The sequence below is a fragment of the Octopus sinensis genome, linkage group LG29 (genome assembly GCF_006345805.1).
Source record: "Octopus sinensis linkage group LG29, ASM634580v1, whole genome shotgun sequence".
In the NCBI taxonomy this organism is placed as follows: domain Eukaryota; kingdom Metazoa; phylum Mollusca; class Cephalopoda; order Octopoda; family Octopodidae; genus Octopus; species Octopus sinensis.
This window is the reverse complement of record NC_043025.1, coordinates 6,775,058-6,801,044: the sequence shown is the minus strand read 5'-3', so window position 1 is coordinate 6,801,044 and position 25,987 is coordinate 6,775,058. Positions and strand designations below refer to the sequence as shown.

Sequence of the window (25,987 nt, the reverse complement as noted above, 5' to 3'; positions counted from 1 at the left end):
GAAATATGTTAATTTATTAAAATCCTATTTTCTTTTCCCTTTCTTCTCTCTTTATATCGATCTCATTCCTGATGCAGTTTCAAGACATTAATATCGGTAAGTGAAATTTTTTATTATAATTCAACCTGTTGTTTAACACCAGGTCATCATCCTTGCTCCTGTAGGTTGAGCTATGATCAAAAGTGTTCCAGCTCTGACCATCCTGTCTTTTATATAAACATAGTATATCTTGGACATCACTGTATCCTGTGTTGCTGTTATTGTTTAACCCCAGGTCATTTTGATCCAGTAGACCTATGATCAAGGTTGTTCCAGCTATGACCATCCTGTCTCTTGTTCAGACATAGTGTATCTAGGAATACATTATCCAATGTGCCCTTACTTATTGGTGGTGTTGTTTAGCCCCAGGTCAATCCTGGTGCAGCAGACCTATGATCAGAGATGTTCCAGCCGTGACCATCCTGTCTTTTATTCAGACATTAGTGTATAGCCCAGAGCATCAGTATCAACCCAGTGCACACACCTATGATCAAAAATGTTCTGGCTGTGACCATCCTGTCTTATATGCGATTATAGTGTATCTAGGACTACATTATCCAATGTGCCCTTACTTATTGGTGTTGCTGTTTAGCCCCAGGTCAGTTCTGGTGCAGCAGACCTACGATCAGAGATGTTCCAGCCGTGACCATCCTACTTTTTATTCAGACATAAGTGTATCTAGAACTACATTATCTAATGTGTCCTTCCTCATTGTTGTTTAGCCCAGAGCATCAGTATCAACCCAGTGCACACACCTATGATCAAAAACGTTCCATCTGTGACCATCATGTCTTATATGCGATCATAGTGTATCTAGGACTACATTATCTAATGTGTCCTTGTTTAGTCATGTCTCTCTTGATCCAGCTGACCTATGATCAGAGATGTTCCAGCTGTGACCACCATGTCTTTTATTCAGGCATAGTGTATCTAGGATTATGTTATCTAATGTGTCCTTCCCTGTTGTTGTTGTTTAGCCCCAGGTCAGTCCTTGTCCAGCGGACTTATGACCAAAGACATTCCAACTATGATCATCCTGTCTTTTATTCAAACATAGTGCATCTAGGACTAAATTACTTACTGTGTCATTCCTTGTTGCTGTTTAACACCAGGTCTGTCCTGATCCAGCAGACTTACGTTCAGAGATGTTCCAGCCGTGACCATCCTGTCTTTTATTCAGATATAATGTATCTAGGACTACATTATGTTAAAACTGTGTTTAGTCTGCTTGCACAGTCTATCGGGGTATCTTTTGTGGTCCAAGGCAGAAAAAAGGCCTTGTGAGTGGATTTGTAGACTGAAAGAAGCCATCGTATCAGGACAATTACTCCCCTTAATTAATTACCCCCTCTCTAATATGTAAAGAAGTTTTAAATCATCATCTGTTGTCTTCAGGGAGGTTATTGTCATCATCATCATTGTTCAATCATGGTCGAGACAATGGAATTTACCATGCTACGCCAGACTTCACAGTCCATCATAGCATTACGGAGGTCCTGTTGCTGGATGCCTGTATCCCTGGAGATTACATCAGGGTAGGAGAGTGTGTGCCCTCTGGTATTGTGAGTAGATGGCTTCCAGAGGAGAAGAGCAGAAATTACCTCTTTTTCAGCTCTACAACAATGTCCAGCAAACTGGACTCTCCTACCTTTCACAAGAGATGACACAGGTGGTAGTTTCCCATATATTTGCATTTTGGTTGGATGACGCTTCCACGAGAGATTTTGAGCTCTCATAAGGAGGCGAGTGTAGGTTCCATCCAACTGCCTCTCGAAGAGTGTGCGCCCTCTGGTATCGCGAGTAGATGGCTTCCAGAGGAGAAGAGTATAAATTACCTCTTTTTCAGCTCTACAACAATGTCCAGCAAACTGGACTCTCCTACCTTCCACAGGAGATGACACAGGTGGTAGTTTCCCATATATTTGCATTTTGGTTGGATGACGCTTCCACGAGAGATTTTGAGCTCTCATAAGGAGGCGAGTGTAGGTTCCATCCAACTGCCTCTCGAAGAGTGTGCGCCCTCTGGTATCGCGAGCAGATGGCTTCCAGAGGAGAAGATTAGAAATTACCTCTTTTTCAGCTCTACAACAATGTCCAGCAAACTGGACTCTCCTACCTTTCACAAGAGATGACACAGGTGGTAGTTTCCCATATATTTGTACTTTGGTTGGATGGCGCTTCCATGAGAGATTTTGAGCTCTCATAAGGAGGCGAGTGTAGGTTCCATCCAACCGCCTCTCAAGCTTCTTTGATAACGTCCAGGTTTCTGAGCCATATAACCCATATAGGAGTTATTGTACATGGGGTGTCTGCATCTCTAAATAGAAATGAGCTAAGGGAAGTAACTCAGTGGCATGTATTTGAATAATGTAGGCAGATACTGGTATGTCAAATACCACATGATAAATTCAGGTTTTATTAATATTATCTTTGCCTCTGGAAGTTGTATCAGAAATTGCCGAGTGGCAATTAAGGCGATTTCCACTTAAGAAGGGGAGATAATCGCAAGAATTTAAAAAAAAATTGGATCTTTACCTTTTGACTGACAGATTTAAAAAATAATTTTTTGTAACTAAACGCTTTCAAACTTCGGACGATGGTAGAATGTGTCATATAAAACATCTTTTTACTATTAGCATTTTTGAGAAAAACTTATATTTACGAAGTTATTTCATGTTAAAGTTCTCATATTTCAGTAATTTCAACTAATCAATGACGTGTATTCAGCTGAATAAAATTATTGCATGTATGTGTGTGTGTGTGTATATATATATATATATATATATATATATATATATATATATATATGTATGATAGATCGTTAGATCCTACACGCATTTTTTTCTCTCCTTGTTTTTTTTTCTGTGTATCTTTCTGTCGAAGAGCGTAGGCTCGAAATGTAAAAGACTTGTTCTATTTCTATTCCTGAGCGCCATACTAATACAATTGTTTGTTTGTATTCCACGGTTGTCAAGTGATGTTGGGGGGGGGGACAAACACAGACACACAAACATATACACACATGCATACATACATACATATATATATATATATATATATATATATATATATATATATATATATATATACACACACACACACACGTACATGCATATACACACACATATACGAAGGGCTTCTTTCAGTTTCCGTCTACCAAATCCACTCACAAGGCATTGGTCGGCCCGAGGCTATAGTAGAAGACACTTACCCAAGGTGCCACGCAGTGGGACTGAACCCAGAACCATGTGGTTCGTAAGCAAGCTACTTACCACGTAGCCACTCCTGCACCTATTCTTAACATTTTACTTTTAATTGCATTAACTTTTCTTATTTATAAATCTTTTCATTTTCCCATTGTCTACCTTGCAGCCTAACTCAACCCAGCACGACGGTAGTGGCGGCTACCGATCAGATGGACGAGGGTAAGTACTCTGTCTATACACATTTCTTTTTGTGCTTGTTCATATATCTTCTGTTTAACCCTTTAGTGTTCTGATTATTCTATCAAACATTAAAGACTCCGCCGGTTACGACGACGAGGGTCCCAGCTGATCCGATCAACGGAACAGCTTGCTCGTGAAATTAACGTGCAAATGGCTGAGCATTCCACAGACACGTGTACCCTTAACGTAGTTCTCGGGGATAATCAGCGTGACACAGAGAGTGACAAGGCTGACCCTTTGAAATACAAGTACAACTCATTTTTGCCAGCTGAGTGGACTGGAGCAACGTGAAATAAAGTGTCTTGCTCAAGGACACAACGCGTCGCTGGGAATCGAACTCACAACCTTACGATCATGAGCCGAATGCCCTAACCACTAAGCCACGCGCCCTCAAAGTATATCAAACACATTGATTTGAATTAATCATGCATTATCTCATATCTTCAAGATCTTGATGGTGTAATTACTTAATGTAGAATAACATTGTAGGGTAGGTGTGAGAGCCTGGATCTGGTCAGTTTGAACATAAAACAGATTAAATATTTTGGCCGGTTTACATACTAAAGGGTTAATGTCGAAGCTTTCTTCATTACATTTGTTTCATGCCCTATACTGCTCACCCACATACCCTCAACTCCTTGCTAGATGGGTTTATATTTGTGCCACACACCATACTAGTTTAACCCTTCAGCATTCGGATTCCTCTATCAAATATAATCTTTATTTATTCATATATCATCATCATGCAAATATATGGGAAACTACCACCTGTCTCATCTCTTGTGAAAGGTAGGAGAGTCCAGTTTGCTGGACATTGTTGTAGATCTGAAAACGAGGCAATTTCTACTCTTCTCCTCTGGAAGCCATCTGCTCGCAATGCCAGAGGGCGCACACTCTCCTACCCTGATGTCATCTCCAGGGATACAGGCATCCAGCAACAGGACCTCCGTAATGCCATGATGGACCGTGTAGTCTGGCGTAGCATGGTAAATTCCATTGTCTCGAACACGGTCGAACAATGATGAATGATGATCATCGTTTAGCATCCACTTTCCATGCTAGCATGGGTTGGACGGTTCAACTGGGGTCTGGGAAGCCAGAAGGCTGCACCAGGCCCAGTCTGATCTGGCAACGTTTCTACGGCTGGATGCCCTTCCTAACGCCAACCATTCCGTGAGTGTAGTGGGTGCTCTTTATGTCCCACTGGCACGAGGCCAGTCGGGGCAGCGCTGGCAATGGCCACGTTCAGATGGTTCTCTTGCATGCCACCGGCACTGGTATCACAGCTGCAATTTCCATTGATGTTGATCGATTTCAATTCTCACTTGTCTCAACAGGTCTTCACAAGTAGAGTTTTGTGTCCCCAGAAGGAAAGGTATGCATAAGTGGACTGGCACATCCCGGGTTATGGTCTCACTTGTCCTGCCGGGTCCTCTCAAGCACAGCACACTTCCAAAGGTCTCGGTCTCTAGTCATTTCCTCAGTGAGACCTAAAGTTCGAAGGTTGTGCTTCACCATATATAAAATACAAAATGGGACAAGAACGCAAAACATCCGGACAGTTAGGTGATACAAAAAGGGACAACAAAACATCCAGATAGACGATACAAAGAAAACAAGGACGGGTCATTCGAAGACCTCTATCCTCAGTCAAGCACCAGATTATCCTCGCAATTTCGGCTGACTACTCTTGCTTATTATTTCTTGATTATTATTATTATTTCAAGAATAATCAGCCGAAATTGCAAGGATAATCTGGTGCTTGACTGAGGATACAGGGCTTTGAATGACCCATTCTTGTTTTTTTGTATCGTCTATCTGGATGTTTTGTTGTCCCTTTTTGTATCACCTAGTTGTCCGGATGTTTTGCGTTCTTGACTCATTTTGTATTATATATACTCTTTTACTTGTTTCAGTCATTTGACTGCGGCCATACTGGAGCACCGCCTTTAGTCGAGCAAATCGATCCTGGGATTTATTCTTTGTAAGCCCAGTACTTATTCTATCGGTCTCTTTTGCTGAACCACTAAGTTATGGGGACGTAAACACACCAGCATCGGTTGTCAAGCAATACTAGGGGGACACACACATACACGCACACATATATATATATATATGTATACATATATATACATATATACGACAGGCTTCTTTCAGTTTCCGTCTACCAAATCCACTCACAAGGCATTGGTCGGCCCGGGGCTATAGCAGAAGACACTTGCCCAAGGTGCCACGCAGTGGGACTGAACCCGGAACCATGTGGTTGGTTAGCAAGCTACTTACCACACAGCCACTCCTGCGCCTATATATATACATAAATAGCGGAGTACATACACTTTGCTCCTTTATTTATTCACATTGTTTTCAATTAATCCTGCATTATCTCAAAGCTTTCAGATTTCAGTCATGTGATTATTTATTTTTCAAAATGACATTGAGAACAGATGTGAAGGCACATGGCTCAGTGGTTAAAGTGTCAGGCTCACAACCATGAGGTAGTGAGTTCGAATCCTGGATTGAGCTGTGAGTTGTGTTCTTGAGCAAGACACTTTATTTCATGTTGCTCCAGTTTACTCAGCTGTAGAAATGAGTTTCAACATCACTGGTGCCAAGCTGTATCGGTCCCTTTGCCTCTTCCCTTGGATAACATTGGTCACACAGAGGGAAGGCAGGTGTGCATGGGCGTCTACTGGTCTTCCATAAACAACTCTGCCTGGGCTTGTGCCTCTGAGGGGAGCTTTCTAGTTGCAATCCTGTGGTCATTCATGTCTCAAGAGGATTTTTACCCTTATATATATCATGGCTGTTCACCAGCCTCGTCTGGCACCTGTGTCGGTTGCACATAAAAAACACCATCCGAGCGTGGCCGTCTGCCAGCCTCGTCTGGCACCTGTGTCGGTGGCACATAAAATCACCCACTACACTCTCGGAGTGGTTGGCATTAGGAAGGGCATCCAGCTGTAGAAACACTGCCAGATCTGACTGGCCTGGTGCAGCCTTTGGGCTCCCCAGACCCCAGTTGAACCGTCCAACCCATGCTAGCATGGAAAGCGGACGTTAAACGATGATGATGATGTATATATATATATATATATCTAATGAATGCAAAAACTAATTTCTGTGTGTCAGTGTGTCAAACTTTGCCCCCCCCTCCTCTCACTATTCAATGACACTTCTACTGTTGCTCATATTTGGGTGAGAGTATTAGTAGGCATACAGATGGTGAGGGCAGTGGCGAAGACAGACAGACAGACAGAGAAAAAGAAAAGAGAGGGAGAGTTGATGATGTTTTATTAAAAGTAGTAGTGTTGATGGTGGCGGTGGGAGTAATAATAAGAGAGAGAGAAGGAGGGACTGAACACTAAACTAACATATTGGACTAACACACACATTAAGCCTTTTTGTGATGGTAATAGTATGAGCTGTAGTTGTGATAGAGGTGGAGGTGATGGTGGTAGCCGAAGTGGTCAGGGATGACGGTGAGAGTAAGCGATGTAAAAGACAGTGGTGGTGGAGGGGAAGGCGGCGAAGTCAAAGGTATTGGTGGTGGTGGCATCAGAAGTCTGATGTGTGTGTATAGCAGATGTGGTGGTGATGGTGGTGGTACTGTTGTTTATCATGCAGCTTTGCAATAATTTCCAAATTATATCATTGTTTCGATGAAAATTGTTCATTGCTTGAAAAATATTCTCTTTTACTCTTTTACTTGTTTCAGTCATTTGACTGCGGCCATGCTGGAGCACCGCCTTTAGTCGAGCAAATCGACCCCGGGACTTATTCTTTGTAAGCCCAGTACTTAATCTATCGGTCTCTTTTGCCGAACCACTAGGTGACGGGGACGTAAACACACCAGCATCAGTTGTCAAGCAATGCTAGGGGGACAAACACAGACACACAAACATACACACAAATACATATATATATACATATATATACGACAGGCTTCTTTCAGTTTCCGTCTACTAAATCCACTCACAAGGCTTTGGTCGGCCCGAGGCTATAGTAGAAGACACTTGCCCAAGGTGCCACGCAGTGGGACTGAACCCGGAACCATGTGGTTGGTAAACAAGCTACTTACCACACAGCCACTCCTGCGCCTATTGTTGAAGTTTACTAAAATTTTATATGTACTTAATGCATGACGTGTCATTGTTGGGCCCAAGGCCTAATGAAGAGCCCTCCACAGGAGCTAGCTTAAAAGCCACGCAATAGGAAAATAACTTACAGCTGTTTCAGCCAAGAGGTAAAAATACCTCATTCTACCTTTATTTCTCCAGTAGACTGAAGTTGATGAACCACCTATTCATCCCCTCCATTTTCTTATTGCTCTCTATATATATATACACACAAGCACACACACATATATATACACATTATACACACATACACATATGTACACATAACTATACATGTTATTAATTTACATTCTTGTTTATAAATTTTTTCCCGTTTTTATTTTTCAGCCCACCACCCCCTCCAAGGCGGCGCATGGGCAGATTAAATTTTGACGGTGACATACCTGGTCCCCCACCGATGAGTGGAGGTGGATGAGGTTAGGAGGCAGTCTGCTGTCTTAAAAAGACCACAGACTGCCTCAGATGGTCCCCACTAATCAGGAAACAGTAATTCTACTAAACCCTCTTCCTCTCCTCCCCCTCCTCTTCACCCTACTCCCCATTTATCTTCCTCTTTCTCTCTCCTCTGATTTTGTAACATTTTAAAAATTTCTTCTTCTTCTCCTCCTCCTCCCCCTCTACCATGATTTCAAAAGTAACTTTGGTCATCTGGAGTGATCAACATTTTTACATCTGTACTAATCTAGATGATATGAGTGTAACTTGTAGTTAATCTAGCCACTACACCAGATGCATTGAGCTCCTGCTCTGCTTAATCCACTACATACTTTAAGCTCCAGCTTTTGGTTGTGTTGAACAGACCATCTTGCCACATGTTATTAGCTCCAACTTTTGGTTAATCTAGTCTACCAGATGTTTTGAGCTCTGGATTTTGATGAAATTGGCCAGTCTACCAGATTTAAGCCTTAAGCTTCAGGTTATGGTAAATCTAACCTGTCCACCCTGATAGATGCTATGAGCTTTTGGTTGATCTAGTTCACCAGATGCTTAGGAGATTGTCTTTGGTGAAATTGGCCAGATGCTGTGGGCTCCAATTTTTAGTTAATCTTGTTCACCAGGTACTTTGAGCTCTAGCTTCTGGTTGCTCTGGCTAGTCCATCCTGCCAAGTGCTCCAGCATTTAGTTAATCTGGGTCACCAGATGCAATGAGAATCTGTTTTGGTTAATTCGATCGGTACACAAGATGCTGTGAACTTGAGATTTAGGTTAATCTAGCCAGTCCACCAGTTGCTTTGAGCTTCAGCTTCTGATTAATCTAGAATTCTCCTGAGTATTAAGCAGCTACAACAGATGTTACTCAGAGTTTAACACCATCAAACATGTTAGAACGGAGGAGGACACGTGTCACCACACGTTCTTGTATATTCTTCCTGGCTTGATTCCAGCAGCATCTGGAGGGGGTCAAGCCACGGTCCCCCATCACCTCCCCACTCCCATACCACTCCCTACCCTTCTCCCTGTTTCCTCATTAGTCGAGGACCATCTGGATACATATGTACAAACCCAAAGGAATCCTTCTTTTACCAGAAGCCTTGCAGCTGTGCCTGTAAATGTATGAAGAACTTGCTAGAAGCTCCGTGGAGTTAGCAAGATCCGAAAAAAATATTTCTTGAAAGAAGAATTCCAACTACCCAATCAACTGACTTTATATATACTTGAGATATATATATATATGTATATATGTATGTATGTATATGTATGTATGTATATGTATATATGTATGTATGTATGTATGTATGTGTATGTATGTATGTATGTATGTATGTATGTATGTATATGTATGTATGTGTATGTATGTATATGTATGTATATATGTATGTATATGTATGTATATATGTATATATATATGTATGTATGTATATGTATATATATGTATGTATGTATATGTATATATATGTATGTATGTATATGTATATATGTATGTATATGTATATATATATATTTATGTATATGTGTATATATATATATGTGTATATGTATACATACACACACAAGCAAACATTCATAACATTTGCATAAACATAATATGTATTTGTAAGTACATATATAGATATATACATACATGTAAATATTTATATATATATATGTCATATATATATATAATGTATGTATATATAAATGCACACTTAAATATGTGTGTGTTCACGTGCACACACACAACATTGATGCAAAAGACAACTATGTGTATGAATGTATGTATATATATATATATGTGTGTGTGTGTGTGTGTATGTATGTCTATATGTGTGTGTATATAATATCAGTTGATTGTATATTTTATATTCTATAAACTGTATTTCACTTAATAAAAAAACATCCTCTTAATTACAGTTGTTTAATGAATCGTAAATATATCTTGCCGTTTAGCCCTGGGTCAGTTCTGATCCAACATACCTATGATCAAAGCTGTTCTAACAGAGCCCTGCATCTTATTCCTCTTGGAATGCAATTTGTGTATCTAGGACTATATCATTTAATGTGCCTTACCTTGTTACTGTTGTTGTTTAGCCACAGGCCAGTCCCCATTCAGTAGACGTTCCAGTCGTGACCAGTTAGTCTTTTATTCAGATATTATTATTAAGGGGGCAAACTGCAGAATCATTAGCACGCCGGACAGAGTTTATTCTTTGTAAGACTAGTACTTATTCTATCAGTCTCTCTTGCTGAACTTCTAAGTGATGGAGACGTAAACACACCAGCATCGGTTGTCAAGTGATGTTGGTGGGGGGGACAAACATGCATATATATATATATATATATATATATGCGCATACAACAGGCTTCTTTCAGTTTCTATCTACCAAATCCACTCACAATGCTTTGTTTGGCCTGAGGCTATAATAAAAGACACTCGCCCAAGGTGCCACGCAGTGATACTGAACCTGGAACTATGTGGTTGGTAAGCAAGCTACTTACCACACAGCCACTCCTGCGCCTATACGCACACATATATAGATATACGATGGACTTCTTTCAGTTTCCATCGACCAAATCTTCTCACAAGGCCCGAGGCTATAGTAGAAGACACTTGTCCAAGGTGCTACGCATTGGGACTGAACCCAGAACCATGTGGTTGGGAAGCAAGCTTCTTACCACACATCCACTCCTGTGCCTATATGGTTAAAAAAATAATTATGATAATAATAATACTTTCTGCTAAACGCACAAGGCCTGCAATTAGGAGGAGGAGTCGATGACATCAACTCCAGTACTCGGGGTGCAAAGAGCACCATACGAGTGTGATCATTGACAGAGCAGCTATTCGAGTATAATCGTTACCAGCGTCGCCTTACTGGCACTCATGCCTGTGCTAGTAGGGTGCCAAGAGCACCATCCGAGCGTGATCGTTGCCAGAGCAGCCAACTGGCTTCCGTACCCGTGGCACGTACAAGGGCACCAAAGTCGCTTCACTGGCACGTGTAAAAAGATTTGAACGAGGTCATTACCAGTAGTGCCTGACTGGCCCCCATGCCGGTGGCACATAAAAAGCCCCCGCTACACTCTCGGAGTGGTTGGCATTAGGAAGGGCATCCAGCTGTAGAAACTCTGCCAGATCGAGATTACAGCCTGGTGCAGCCATCTGGCTCACCAGCCCTCAGTCAAAATCGTCCAACCCATGGAAAGCGTGTAAAAAGATTCAAGCAAGGTCATTGCCAGTACCGCCTGACTGGCCCCTGTACTGGTGGCACATAAAAAGTATCCACTACACTCTCGGAGTGGTTGGCGTTAGGAAGGGCATCCAGCTGTAGAAACTCAGAGCGTGATCGTTACCAATGTCGCTTTACTGGCACCTGTGCTGGTGGCATGTGTAAAAGGATTTGAGCGAGGTCGTTGCCAGTACCGCCTGACTGGCCCCCGTGCCAGTGGCATGTAAAAAGCACCCACTACACTCTCGGAGTGGTTGGTGTTAGGAATGGCATCCAGCTGTAGAAACTCTGCCAGATCAAGACTGGAGCCTGGCGCAGCCATGTGGTTGTCAGCCCTCAGTCAAAATCGTCCAACTCATGGAAAGCGTGTAAAAAGATTCAAGCAAGGTCATTGCCAGTACCGCCTGACTGGCCCCTGTACTGGTGGCACATAAAAAGTACCCATCACACTCTCGGAGTGGTTGGCGTTAGGAAGGGCATCCAGCTGTAGAAACTCTGCCAGATCGAGATTGTACCCTGGTGCAGCCATCTGGCTCACCAGCCCTCAGTCAAAATCGTCAAACCCATGGAAAGCGTGTAAAAAGATTCAAGAAAGGTCATTGCCAGTACCGCCTGACTGGCCCCTGTACTGGTGGCACATAAAAAGTACCCACTACACTCTCGGAGTGGTTGGCGTTAGGAAGGGCATCCAGCTGTAGAAACTCAGAGCGTGATCGTTACCAATGTCGCTTTACTGGCACCTGTGCTGGTGGCATGTGTAAAAGGATTTGAGTGAGGTCGTTGCCAGTACCGCCTGACTGGCCCCGTGCCAGTGGCATGTAAAAAGTACCCACTACACTCTCGGAGTGGTTGGCGTTAGGAATGGCATCCAGCTGTAGAAACTCTGCCAGATCAAGACTGGAGATGGTGCAGCCATTTCGTTGCCAGCCCTCAGTCAAAATCGTCCAACCAATGCTAGCATGGAAAGTGGACGTTAAACGATGATGATAATCCCGAAAGGATGAAAGACAAAATTGACTTCAATGGAATTTGAACTCAGAACGCAGCGATGGGTGAAATATTGCTAAGCATTTTGTCCGACATGCTATGCTGAGAGAAAGGCAGAGATTAAGAGAAAAAGGTCAGAAGAGAAGAGTTTGAGTGAAAAATCTTATTTGAAGGATGAAGAAAATATTTTAAAGAAAGCAGTAAAAAATGGTGGCTGAATAAGGAGGAACCCACAGGGTTTTGATATGGAGGTTTGTTGATGGATTGGTCTGGTGGTAGAGAATGGAGCCATGGATTTTGGGGCTCTTCAAGATTAGAAAAATTGGCGCCATGTAAATGTTGGTTAATGTTTTTCTTGAATAGATAGCTGTGAAATGATGGTTGAGAGTCAGAAGAAAATGTTCTTGAGAGAGATGTTTGTGTGTGTGTGTAAAGTTGATAAGGTGGAGTCAGTAGAAAATAGAACACAGGTGAAATAAGAACAGCAAGGAAGAGAAGTTGGAGAAGATGACGTAGAAGAACAAGGGAGAAAAGGAAAAAGAAGCAGGGGAATAAGATGGAAGGAGACGGTGGGAAGTGGAGAAGCAAAATGATGAGGAAAAAAATGAAGACAAAGGGAAGAAGGAAAAGAAGACGAGGAAAAGATTAAAGAAAGAAAGGAAAAAAACAAAAATAAGATGAAGTTAAAACAAAAAGGAAATATAAAAGAAGAGAAGCGGTGGGGAGAAAATTGAAGACAAAGGAAAATGAAGATGGAGAGAATGAGTGTAAAGTGAGGGAAATAAATGGATGAAGGCAGGAGATAATTGTGTGAATAATGATGAAATGGTTGGGAAGAGGAGGATGGAGATGGAGGAATACAAAAGAAATAACAATGACTGAAAGCAAAGACAGGAAACAATCGGTTGAGAAATGGAGGATGTAAATGGTTGTGACATTGGAGGAAGAGATAAAGGGAGGACAATAAGAGGAATAAATAGAATTATGAATAGTTATTCACACAGACAATAGGCTTATTGTGAAACCATTATTGCTGTTGTTGTTGTTGTTGTTCTTATTATGGTTTGCTCAATTATTTAGCAAAAATATTTCAAAGATATTTCTGTGCTTGCTTTTGGCTTTTTTTTTGTTTCTTTTATATGTGTGTGTATATATATATATACATATGTGTGTGTTTGTGTATATAATGCATGTCTGTGTGATAAATATATATATATATGTGTGTGTGTGTGTGTATATATATATATATATATGTATTATGAGTATGTATATATATATATATATATATATATATATATATATAAATGTGTATATATGTGTATGTATATATATCTATATATATATACACACACATATAAATGTGTGTATATATATATATATGTGTATATATATATCTATATATATATATATACACACACATATAAATGTGTATATATATATATATATACAAGTGTATGTATATAAATATATACACGTCTATAATGAGTGTGCCTGATTTTATATATATATATATATATATATGTGTGTGTATGTGTGTGTGTGTGTGTGCATATATCTAAACTCTCACAGTTACACAAAATATAGATCAACAGGTATTTGACAGGGATGGCTGTGTGATAAGAAGTTTGCTTCTGAAATACAAGGTTTCAGGTTCAATCCCATTGCATGGCACCTTATATTATAACCTTGGGTTCACCAATGCCTTATGAATGAATTTTTCAAAACAGAAACTGAACAAACACCTGTTTTATCCCTTTTTATTCTTCTTTTTCTTTCTGTTTCAGTCATTTGACTGTGGCCATGCTGGAGCACCACCTTCAAGGAGTTTTAGTCCGAACAGATTGCCTCCTCCCACCCGCTCCCAGGACTTATTCTTTGTAAGCCTAGTACTTATCCTATCAGTCTCTTTTGCTGAACTGCTAAGTTACAGGGACATAAACACACCAACATCTGTTGTCGAGCGATGGTGGGGCAGGGACAAACGCAAACAGGCTTCTTTCAGTTTCCATCTACTAAATCTACTCACAGGGCTTTGGTCGGCTTGAGGCTAAAGCTGACACTTGCCCAATGTGCCATGCAGTGGGACTGAACCCGGAACTATATGGTTGGAAAGCGAACATCTTACCACACAGCCAGGCCTGTACCTATATATATTTTTTAATATATTCTTTTAAAGGGTGGCAAGCTGGCAGAATCGTTAGCATGCCGGGCAAAATGCTTAGCGGTATTTCGTCTGCCACTACGTTCTGAGTTCAAATTCCGCCGAGGTCAACTTTGCCTTTCATCCTTTCGGGGTCGATTAAATAAGTACCAGTTGCGCACTGGGGTCGATGTAATCGACTTAATCCGTTTGTCTGCCCTTGTTTGTCCTGTGTTTAGCCCCTTGTGGGTAGTAAAGAAATAGGTATTTCATCTGCTGTTACGTTCTGAGTTCAAATTCCGTCAACGTCAACTTTGCCATTCATCCTTTCAGGTTCGATTAAATAAGTACCAGATACGCATTGGGGTCGACGTAATCGACTTTATCCCTTTGTCTCTCCTTATTTGTCCCCTCTATGTTTAACCCTCTGTGGGCAATAAAGAAATCTTTATATATGACCGCATGTGTACCATTGGCGATTTTTATCCTCCGTCTTCCCTTCTCTGGATCTTTCCTTTTCCTGTTTCTGATGAAGAGCTCTGCTCGAAACGTAAAACCCTCTTTCTTCCCTTCCTTCCTGAGTGTCCAATAATACTATATTTGTTCCACGTCCTCGTGTTGTTGTGTTTTCTCTTGGTGTTTTCATGTTTGAATTAACTTTATATATATATGTATATAGGCGCAGGAGTGACTGTGTGGTAAGTAGCTTGTTTACCAATCACATGGTTCCGGGTTCAGTCCCACTGCGTGGCACCTTGGGCAAGTGTCTTCTACTATAGCCTCAGGCCGACCAATGCCTTGTGAGTGGATTTGGTAGACGGAAACTGAAAGAAGCCTGTCGTATATATGTATATATATATATATATATATATATATGCATGTGTGTTTGTTTGTGTGTCTGTGTTTGTCCCCCTAGCATTGCTTGACAACCGATGCTGGTGTGTTTATGTCCCCGTCACTTAGCGGTTCGGCAAAAGAAACTGATAGAATAAGTACTGGGCTTACAAAAGAATAAGTCCCGGGGTCGATTTGCTCGACTAAAGGCGGTGCTCCAGCATGGCCGCAGTCAAATGACTGAAACAAGTAAAAGAGAAAGAGATATATATACACGCACACACAGTTTAGGTGTGTGTATATATATATGTGTGTGTGTGTTTGTGTGTTAGTTGTTGACTTGTAATCAAGTCTTGCTCTGTGACAGGATCCTGCAATGATGAAGCCATACATTAATTAAAGGCTATTAATAAACTCCACCTCCTTGACATCAATGACACTTCAACAAAGGTCATGTCCCTAACCAAAGAACTACAGCTGCTCCCATCTCTTCAATAAGTTCTGTTGTCTCATGAGGAAGGAGATTAAGGAAGGGCTGTTTTGCCGTAGTTGTTGCACGTGCAAAAAATGTGATAGGCCATAAGCCCTTAGCTAAATGTTTAACCCATGCCGACATGGAAAAACAGATGTTAAACCAGGATGCTGATGAAGTGTCTGTGGCTCCATGGAGTCTGAGATTTGAGTGGCGTTTGGAAAACACAAAGAAGCAGGATGAGGCATGGCCATGTGGTAAGAAGCTTGTTTACCAACCACATGGTTCCAGGCTCAGTCCCACTGCGTGGCACCTTGGGCAAGTGTCTTCTACTATAGCCTCGGGCCGACCAAAGACTTGTGACTGGATTTGGTAGATGGAAACTGAAAGAAGCCCATCATGTGTGTGCTGAACTGCTAGGTTACAGGGATATAAACACACCAACACTGGTGGTGGGGGACAAACACATACACAAAGAGATACATATGCTCTTTTACTTGTTTCAGTCATTTGACTGCGGCCATGCTGGAGCACTGCCTTTAAACACAGACATACAAACATATACACACACATACATATATATATATATACACACACGCACACACATGATGGGCTTCTTTCAGTTTCCGTCTACCAAATCCACTCACAAGGCTTTGGTCAGCCCGAGGCTATAGTAGAAGACATATATATATATATATATATATATGAGTGGCTGTGTGGTAGGTAGCTTGTTTACCAACCACATAGTTCCGGGTTCAGTCCCACTGCGTGGCACCTTGGGCAAGTAAGTGTCTTCTACTATAGCCTCGGGCCAACCAAGGCCTTTTGAGTGGATTTGGTAGACAGAAACTGAAAAGAAGCCTGTCGTATGTATGTATATGTATATATATATATATATATATATACATATATATATATATATGTGTGTGTGTGTGTATATGTGTGTGTGTGTGTGTGTGTATATGTTTGTATGTCTGTGTTTGTCCCCATAGCATTGCTTGACAACCGATGCTGGTGTGTTTATGTCCCCGTTACCTAGCGGTTCGGCAAAAGAGACCGATAGAATAAGTACTGGGCTTACAAAAGAATAAGTCCCGGTGTCGAGTTGCTCGATTAAAGGCGGTGCTCCAGCATGGTCGCAGTCAAATGACTGAAACAAGTAAAAGAGCATATGTATCTCTTTGTGTATGTGTTTGTCACCCCCCCACCACTTAACAACCAATGTTGGTGTGTTTATATCCCCGTAACCTAGCAGTTCAGCAAAAGAAATCAATAAATACCAGATTTAAAACAAAACAAAAAAAAGTTCTGGGGTCAATTTATTCAATTAAAAATTCTTCGAGGTACGTTGCTCCAGCATGGTCGTAGTCTAATGACTGAAACATGTAAAACATACGTATGTGTGTGTATATATATATATATATATATATCTATGGCTCATACACGTGTTTATATACAAATGACAGTAGGGCGTGATCTGAGAGAGATTTGACTGCTATTTCTACCAGGTCTACTTCCTACATAGAGATCTCCAGCCAACCTCCTCTGGCACCTGTGCCGGTGGCACGTAAAAAACACCCACTACACTCTCGGAGTGGTTGGCGTTAGGAAGGGCATCCAGCCGTAGAAACACTGCCAGATCAGACTGGGGCCTGGTGCAGCCTTCTGGTTTCCCAGACCCCAGTTGAACCGTCCAACCCATGCCAGCAGGGAAAGCACCCACTACACTCTCGGAGTGGTTGGCGTTAGGAAGGGCATCCAGCCGTAGAAACACTGACAGATCAGACTGGACCTGGTGCAGCCTTCTGGTTTCCCAGACCCCAGTTGAACTGTCCAACCCATGCCAGCAGGGAAAGCACCCACTACACTCTCGGAGTGGTTGGCGTTAGGAAGGGCATCCAGCCGTAGAAACACTGCCAGATCAGACTGGGCCTGGTGCAGCCTCCTGGCTTCCCAGACCCCAGTTGAACCGTCCAACCCATGCCAGCATGGGTATTTCAGCTATAACCATCCCATTCTATACCTACGATTTCCCCCTTTCATTTTAAGTACCAGCCTAAGAACAGGAGAATGACAATTTATGGTATTGACATACTGCTTAACTAAAGAAATATACATTTCTACTCTAGGCACAAGGCCCGAAATTTTGGGGGAGGGGGGCTAGCCAATTAGATCGACTGCAGTACGCAATTGGTACTTAATTTATCGACTCCGAAGGAGATGAAAGGCAAAGATGACCTCGGAGGAATTTGAAAGACAGACGAAATATCGCAAAGCATTTCGCCCGGCGTGCTAACGTTTCTGTCAGCTTGGCGCCTTAAAATATTATTTTCTACTCTAGGTACAAGACTTGAAATATTGCTTTGTTCCTAAATCAGAAATAATTATTATTCGTAGTAGTAAGGAAGCGAGCTGGCATAATCATTAGCATACCGGTGGAAAATGCTTTGTGACATTGCATACAATTTTAGGAATATACATGCATGCATGTATATCTAATATATAAAATACAATGTGTGCGTATTTGCTTTTCACCGGAAAACAGCTTTGTATTTGGTTCCATACTTGGGATGCCTGAATGATTTGACCCCAGATACATAATACGGTCTTCCTTTTATTTTTATATCAAAAATAAATAACATTTCATTTTGGGATTTGGTTTGCAAGATTCTTTATATGAGGTCGTGTGTTGAAGCATATTTTATTGTGCCTGGGGAGAGTCATTTTCTTTTTCGTACCTTATAATGTAACACACACACACCGGTACAGATGGCTGTACCAAGCTCCAGTCTGATCTGGCAATGTTTCTACAGCTGGATGCCCTTCCTAACAACAACCACTCTGAGAGTGTAGTGGGTGCTTTTTATGTGCCACCGGCACAGGAGCCAGTCATGCGGTACTGGCATTGGCTGTACTTGAATGGTGCTTTTCATGTGCCACTGACATATACATACATATATATATCATCATCATCGTTATCATCATCTTCATCATCGTTTAACGTCCGCTTTCTATGCTAGCAAGGCTTGGACGATTTGACTGAGGTCTGGCGAACCAGATGGCTGCACCAGGCTCCAATCTGGTCTTGCAAAGTTTCTACAGCTGGATGCCCTCCTAACGCCAACCACTCCGAGAGTGTAGTGGGTGCTTTTTATGTGCCACTGGCACAGGGGCCAGTCAGGTGATACTGGCAACAACCACACTCAAATGGTGCTTTTTACATGCCATCACCACAGCAGCCAGTCAGGCAGCACATCGTCATCATCATTATCATCGTTTAACGTCAGCTTTCTGTGCTGGCATGGGTCGAAGAGTTTGAGTGAGGCCTGGAGAGCTAGCGGCGACACCAGCCTCCAATTTTATCTGGCAGTTTTTCTACAGCTGGATGTCCTTCCTAACGCCAACCACTCTGAAAGTGTAGTGGGTGCTTTTTACGTGCCACTGGCATGGGAACCAGTCAGCCGAGGTCAGCTTAGCCTTTCATCCTTTTAGGAGTTGATAAATTAAGTACCAGTTGTGTAATGGGATTGATCAAATTGACTGCCCCCCCCCCCACTTGTGCCCAGAGTAGAAAAGGATATTTGTTGGGGTTTTTTTATGTCCAGGAGTGTCCATTAAAATCCAGTTAGATCAGGTCTTCTTTTGGTAAATCCCTGAGCCGAGTGGTGAAGGTGGGGAGAGGGAAAGAATTGTTCTGCATTGCCAAGATCATCATCATCATTGTCATTATCCAGTTAACCCCTCTTCACCACCACCACCGCCTCCACCTTCGTGCAAACTTTCAGATCTCCTCCCCCACCCCATCACCAACCTGCTCTCAAGAGGTGGTGGTAGTGGTGGTGGTGGTGGGGTGTGTTCTTTCCCAGCAGATATTCCGGTTGGCACCAGATATTGACAGCATCAATCTCACCTGAACTTGAAGAAGAAAGCGTTGGGCCGGCTGCAAAGATCAACAGTACCATTGCTGCCACCACCACCGCCACCGCCATTTCTTATTCCATTATTCGAAGGATTTAAAATCCTTTGAATGAGAGGGAGAAAGAAAGAAAGAGAGAAGCTCTGTGTGTGTGTGTGTCTGTTCATGTGTGTGCATTTGTGATGGCCAGCCTCTGTGTGTGTGTGTGTGTGTGTGTGTGTGTGTGTGGCAGACTCTGTGTGTGATAAATTCTGGGTGGTGTGTGTGACATGCTGTGTGTGTATGTATGATGGACACAATATGTATGTGTGTGATAGACTGTGTAAGTGTGTGTGTGTGTATGATAGACTGTGTGTGTGATAGACACTGTATGTGTGTGTGTGTGATAGACTGTGTAAGTGTGTGTGTGATAAACACTGTGTGTGTGATAGACACTGTGTGTGTGTGTGTGTGTGTGTGTGTGTGTGTGTATGATAGACTGTGTTTGTGATAGACACTGTGTGTGTGTGTGTGTGTATGAGAGAGAGAGAGAGAGACTGCGTGTGTTAGAGACCAGGATGTGTGAATGTGTTTGACAGAAAGGTTGGTCTGCTTAAAACTGATTAATTATGGCATTAAAGTCTCCCCCTCTCCCCCACTCCATCTTCACCACCACACTCTCCCTTTATTCCCCCACACTCTCTTTATTCCCCCCTGTCTGTCTCTGCCTTTGTCTCCCCCACTTCTCTCTCTCTCTTCCCTTGTCCATACACCATCTCATCCTCTCTCTCTCTCTCATCCCCTCTTCACTCTCATCCTCTCTTCCTTACACTCTCTCCCCTACCCCTTCCTCACACTCTCTCATCCTCTCTCAGTCTCATTACAACAACCCTCTCCTCCCTCTCTCCTCCACACCCTCTCATCCTCTCTCATCTTCACTCTCATCCTCTCTCTCTTCCCCACACTCTCTCTTCCTCTCTCAGTCCACCACCACAGACCCCCTCCTCCATCTCCCCCTTTCCCCACACCCTCTCATCCTCTCTCATCTTCACTCTCATCCTTTCTTTTTACTCTCATCCTCTCTCTCTTCCTCTCTCAGTCCACCACCACAGACCCCCTCCTCCATCTCCCCCTTTCCCCACACCCTCTCAGTTTCACCACCACAACCCCCTCCCTCTCTCCCCTCCTCCAATCCTGTCTTCTCTGCAAATCTCTTGACATCATGATGCAAATGTCAGAAGCCCCTTCCTTCCTTCTTCCTTTGTCTTTGACTAAAGGGATTGGCCTGTGAGGGGCCCCTTGTGAATTTAAGGACCTTGTATTTGTGAGTGAGTGGGTTTACAATCTGTTCTTTCTTTTATGTCACTTGTTGCACTCCGACCATGCTGGGGCACCACGTTAAAGGGTTTAGCTTAGTGATTATCAACCATTTTTCTATCTATTGATCCTTTTTTTATCTATGGACCCCTATAATTTACTATTTTATTCTTGTGGACCCCCATAGCCATCCAATGTTTAAAAACTAGTTTTATAGAAACTTCTTTCAAAATTCCTATTTTGTTTTCCACACATTAACTTGTGTAGGTTGAACAATGCATGGCACCTTGGGCAAGTGTCTTCTACTATAGCCAGGCGCAGGAGTGGCTGTGTGGTAAGTAGCTTGTTTACCAACCACATGGTTCCGGGTTCAGTCCCACTGCGTGGCACCTTGGGCAAGTGTCTTCTACTATAGCCAGGCGCAGGAGTGGCTGTGTGGTAAGTAGCTTGTTTACCAACCACATGGTTCCGGGTTCAGTCCCACTGCGTGGCACCTTGGGCAAGTGTCTTCTACTATAGCCTCGGGCCGACCAAAGCCTTGTGAGTGGATTTGGTAGACGGAAAACTGAAAGAAGCCCGTCGTATATATGTTTATATATATATATATATGCGGTGTGTGTTTGTGTGTCTGTGTTTGTCCCCCTAGCATTTCTTGACAATGTTTATGTCCCCGTAACTTAGCGGTTCAGCAAAAGAGACCGATAGAATAAGTACTGGGCTTACAAAAGAGTAAGTTCCGGGGTCGAGTTGCTCGATTCAAGGCGGTGCTCCAGCATGGCCGCAGTCAAATGACTGAAACAAGTAAAAGAGTAAAGAGAATGTAAAATGTCGGAGAAAGAAACCCAGCTGTTTCTTGCAATACAGACCAATACATACATCTAAAGCAGGGGTTCTCATTTTTTATCTGCAGACCCTTTTGATTACTATATTATTCTGGTGAACCCTCATAGCCATTTGATGTTTAATCCTTTTGATACCAACCTGGTTCTAACTGCCTCTGGCTCTGTAGTACAAATGTCTTGTTTTCATAAGTTTTGAATTAAAATCTTCCACCAAACCTTAGTCACAATTTATGTTCCAAACACTAGCTTTAATTATAATTAAGTTATTTTACTAAATTCTTTGCTATATTTAAAATTAATTGAAAGAAGCACAGAGCACCTCAATAGAAATATGGTAAAAAAAGAGTTAAAGTCACCATGATATTTTTAACCCTTTTGTTACCAACCTGGCAGAAACCACCTCTGGCTCTGAGTACAAATGTCTTGTTCTCATAAGTTTTGAATTAAAATCTTCCACAAAACCTTAGTCACAATTTATGTTCCAAACACTAGCTTTAATTATAATTAAGTTATTTTACTAAATTCTTTGCTATATTTAAAATTAATTGAAAGAAACACAGAGCATCTCAACAGAAATATGGTAACAAAAGGGTTAAAGTCACCATGATATTTTTAACCCTTTTGATACCAACTGGGCTGAAACCACCTCTGGCACTGTAGTACAAATGTCTTGTTTTCATAAGTTCTGAATTAAAATCTTCCACCAAACCTTAGTCACAATTTATGTTCCAAACACTAGCTTTAATTATAATTAAGTTATTTTACTAAATTCTTTGTAATATTTAAAATTAATTGAAAGAAACACAGAGCATCTCAACAGCAATACAATAACAAAAAGGTTAATAATAATAATAATAATAATAATGACAATAATTTAACAATGGCACATTATTACTAACTTTCAAGTATAAGTAGCTGACTCCAAATATCCCCCACTATACAGCTGGTATTAAATATATCAATCCCTGCAAACTGGAACATATTCAAATACATCATTGGTGTGATTTCATTAAACAAAGTCAACACCTGTATCCTCTCCCATTACATACCTGGTATTTTAATTACCCAATTACCTGTAGGCTACAAAACTGAAGCCATTATTTAATTAAGCACACAATCAGCATTTTCATATTTTTATGAATAAATAACTTAACCAACGTGTTTAGAAATTTATTTTATTCATTTTTTATGTACATAAGTAAATGCTTACATACAAACAAACATAAACACATAATATATATACATACATACATATATATGCATATACACATATACATATATATATACATATATATATATATACATATATATATACACACACATATATATATATATATACATATATATATACACACATATATATATATATACATATATGCATATACATACATATACATATATATATACACACATATATATACATATATGCATATACATACATATATATTTATACACATATATGCATATACATATATATATATTTATACACATATATGCATATACATATATATATATTTATACACATATATGCATATACATATATATATTTATACACATATATGCATATACATATACATATATATATACATATACATATATGCATATACATATATGCATATACATATGTATACATATACATATATGCATATACATATGTATACATATACATATATGCATATATATATATATATATATAGCGGGGTGGGGCTTTAATAGTTTTTCATCCATAGAAAAGATGATTATATGTTTTTGGAGTGTTTTTGAATTATATTTTTCTTTGAAATAGCAAATTTACAGGTCTCTTAGAGTGAGTGTCTCCACACAGACACACACACACATAGATACATACATACATACAAACACATGTATATATATAACTATATATAGACACACACCAATGTTTATATAACATATACATATTCCCCATATATATGTATCTATATATATATACACACATACCCATATACACATATAAAAAATAGTTAAACATTCATATGTATAAACACACGCATATTTACAAATACATATGCACACACATGAATATATTTGCATCTATTTGTGCATACTATATATATATATATATATATATATTGAAGATTTCATCCGAATGAAACAGTTCTAGTCCTGTAGAAGCTCCTTCTATAAAATAAATTACCTTACTCTGCAATGTATTGAGTACCTTATTTACTGTGGTTAACCCTGACTCAACCCGGGACCTACATATATATATATATATATATATAACAACCAGAAATGGCTCTGACAAAAGTAGCATTAATTTTGGGGGTTGTTCAATTTTTCTCACCTGATCAATAGATGAATTGAGTAAGCTTATCAGTAATGTACCTATAGCGAGCACTGGAAACAGCTGTAAGCAAGATTTGCTCTAATAAAGGGAAAATATGTAATGACCATTCGTTATACCTTGTCTTATATATATATATTTATATATATATATAAATATTAAAATTACTAAGTCTCTTTTATAGAGACTTAGTAATTTTAATATTTCTATTATTGAAAACAAGTGGATGTATTCCACTGAAACTAGGTAAATATAGACCTTCGAACAGGAGGTTCAGTGGCGACACCTGCGGGGTCTGACTGCGCTACATTGACAAGGGGCAATAACCGAAACGCGTCTGTAGCTGTCGGACGGCAGTGTGAAGCGGCTGACCTCCCGTGTTCGAAGGTTATAATGGATACCGATCGTGTATCAATAGCTATATTAAGGCGGTGGCCTCATGGAGCTGACCAGCGGCAGCGATTATTCTTATATATAAGAATGCCATATTAATATGGCGATAAACTATACTATATATATTATATATATCTATATATATATATATATACACATAATTTACAAGATAAGGGCAGAAGAAAAATTCTATGCCAGATATGCCGAAACAAAAAATGTCGATAACCATTATAATTTCTAAATATAATGGTTATCGACAATTTTTTGTTTCGGCATATCTGGCATTAGAATTTTTCTTCTGCCCTTATCTGTAAATTATGTATAAATTTTACTTTAAAGGCATTTTTTTGATATGCTGGCCATTGATAAAAAATTTTCCGAAAAAAATTTTATCCTATATCAATTATATATATATATATATATATATATATATACTCTTTTACTTGTTTCAGTCATTTGACTGCAGCCATGCTGGAGCACTGCTTTTTAATCGGGCAAATCGACCCCGGGACTTATTCTTTTGTAAGCCCAGTACTTATTCTATCGGTCTCTTTTGCCAAACTGCTAAGTAATGGGGACATAAACACACCACCATCGGTTGTCAAGCAATGCTAGGGGGACAAACACACGCACGCATATATACATATACATATATACGACGGGCTTCTTTCAGTTTCCGTCTACCAAATCCACTCACAAGGCTTTGGTCGGCCCGAGGGTTATAGTAGAAGACACCTGCCCAAGGTTCCACGCAGTGGGACTGAACCCAGAACCATGTGGTTGGTTAGCAAGCTACTTACCACACAGCCACTCCTGCACTATATATATATATATACATATATACGACAGGCTTCTTTCAGTTTCCGTCTACCAAATCCACTCAACAGGCTTGGTCGGACGAGGGTTATAGTAGAAGACAACTGCCCAAGGTTCCACGCAGTGGGACTGAACCCAGAACCATGTGGTTGGTTAGAAGCTACTTACCACACAGCCACTCCTGCACCTATATATATATATATATACATATATACGACAGGCTTCTTTCAGTTTCCGTCTACCAAATCCACTCACAAGGCTTTGGTCGGCCCGAGGGTTATAGTAGAAGACACTTGCCCAAGGTGCCACGCAGTGGGACTGAACCCAGAACCATGTGGTTGGGAAGCAAGCTTCTTACCACACAGCCATAGTTGCACCTAGCTATATACATATATATATATATATATACATACACACACATACATAAACCAGACACTGAATGTCAACTCTGTTCTTTCTACCAGCAATGACTGGTTTTATTAGAAGAATATATACAAACAGAAGTACCAGATGGTACTCCAAACACATCCCCTCATTGATGCTATTAAACTACTAAAGTGTCTCATTAGCAGAATAATTTTCTTTACTACCCACAAGGGGCTAAACACAGAGGGGACAAACAAGGACAGACAAATGGATTTAGTCGATTACATCAACCCCAATGCGTTAACTGGTACTTAATTTATCGACCCCGAAGGATGAAAGGCAAAGTCGACCT

The 25,987-nt window shown here is 40.7% G+C and overlaps 1 protein-coding gene across 8 annotated transcripts in view; it reads left to right on the top strand.

Annotated features, from left to right (window-relative positions):
• The window catches only part of LOC115226201 (selenoprotein K), a 33,643-nt gene extending 7,978 nt beyond the window's left edge, over positions 1-25,665 (top strand). The window contains exons 3-7 of one of the 8 annotated variants that reach the window (XR_005004218.1): positions 78-96; positions 3,412-3,464; positions 7,949-8,782; positions 8,827-9,311; positions 9,672-9,684. Coding sequence is in view for 1 of the 8 variants with exons in the window: in XM_029797216.2 (XP_029653076.1) it covers positions 78-96; positions 3,412-3,464; positions 7,949-8,036 (160 nt within the window). In the remaining 7 variants the exon portion in view is untranslated. Of the gene's footprint in view, positions 1-77; positions 97-3,411; positions 3,465-7,948; positions 9,318-9,671; positions 9,685-15,493; positions 15,515-23,580; positions 23,620-25,650 lie in introns of those variants that run through there. The other 7 variants (XR_005004217.1, XR_005004215.1, XR_005004211.1 and 4 more) reach the window with 7 other exon arrangements.
• Positions 25,666-25,987: the final 322 nt, after the last annotated feature.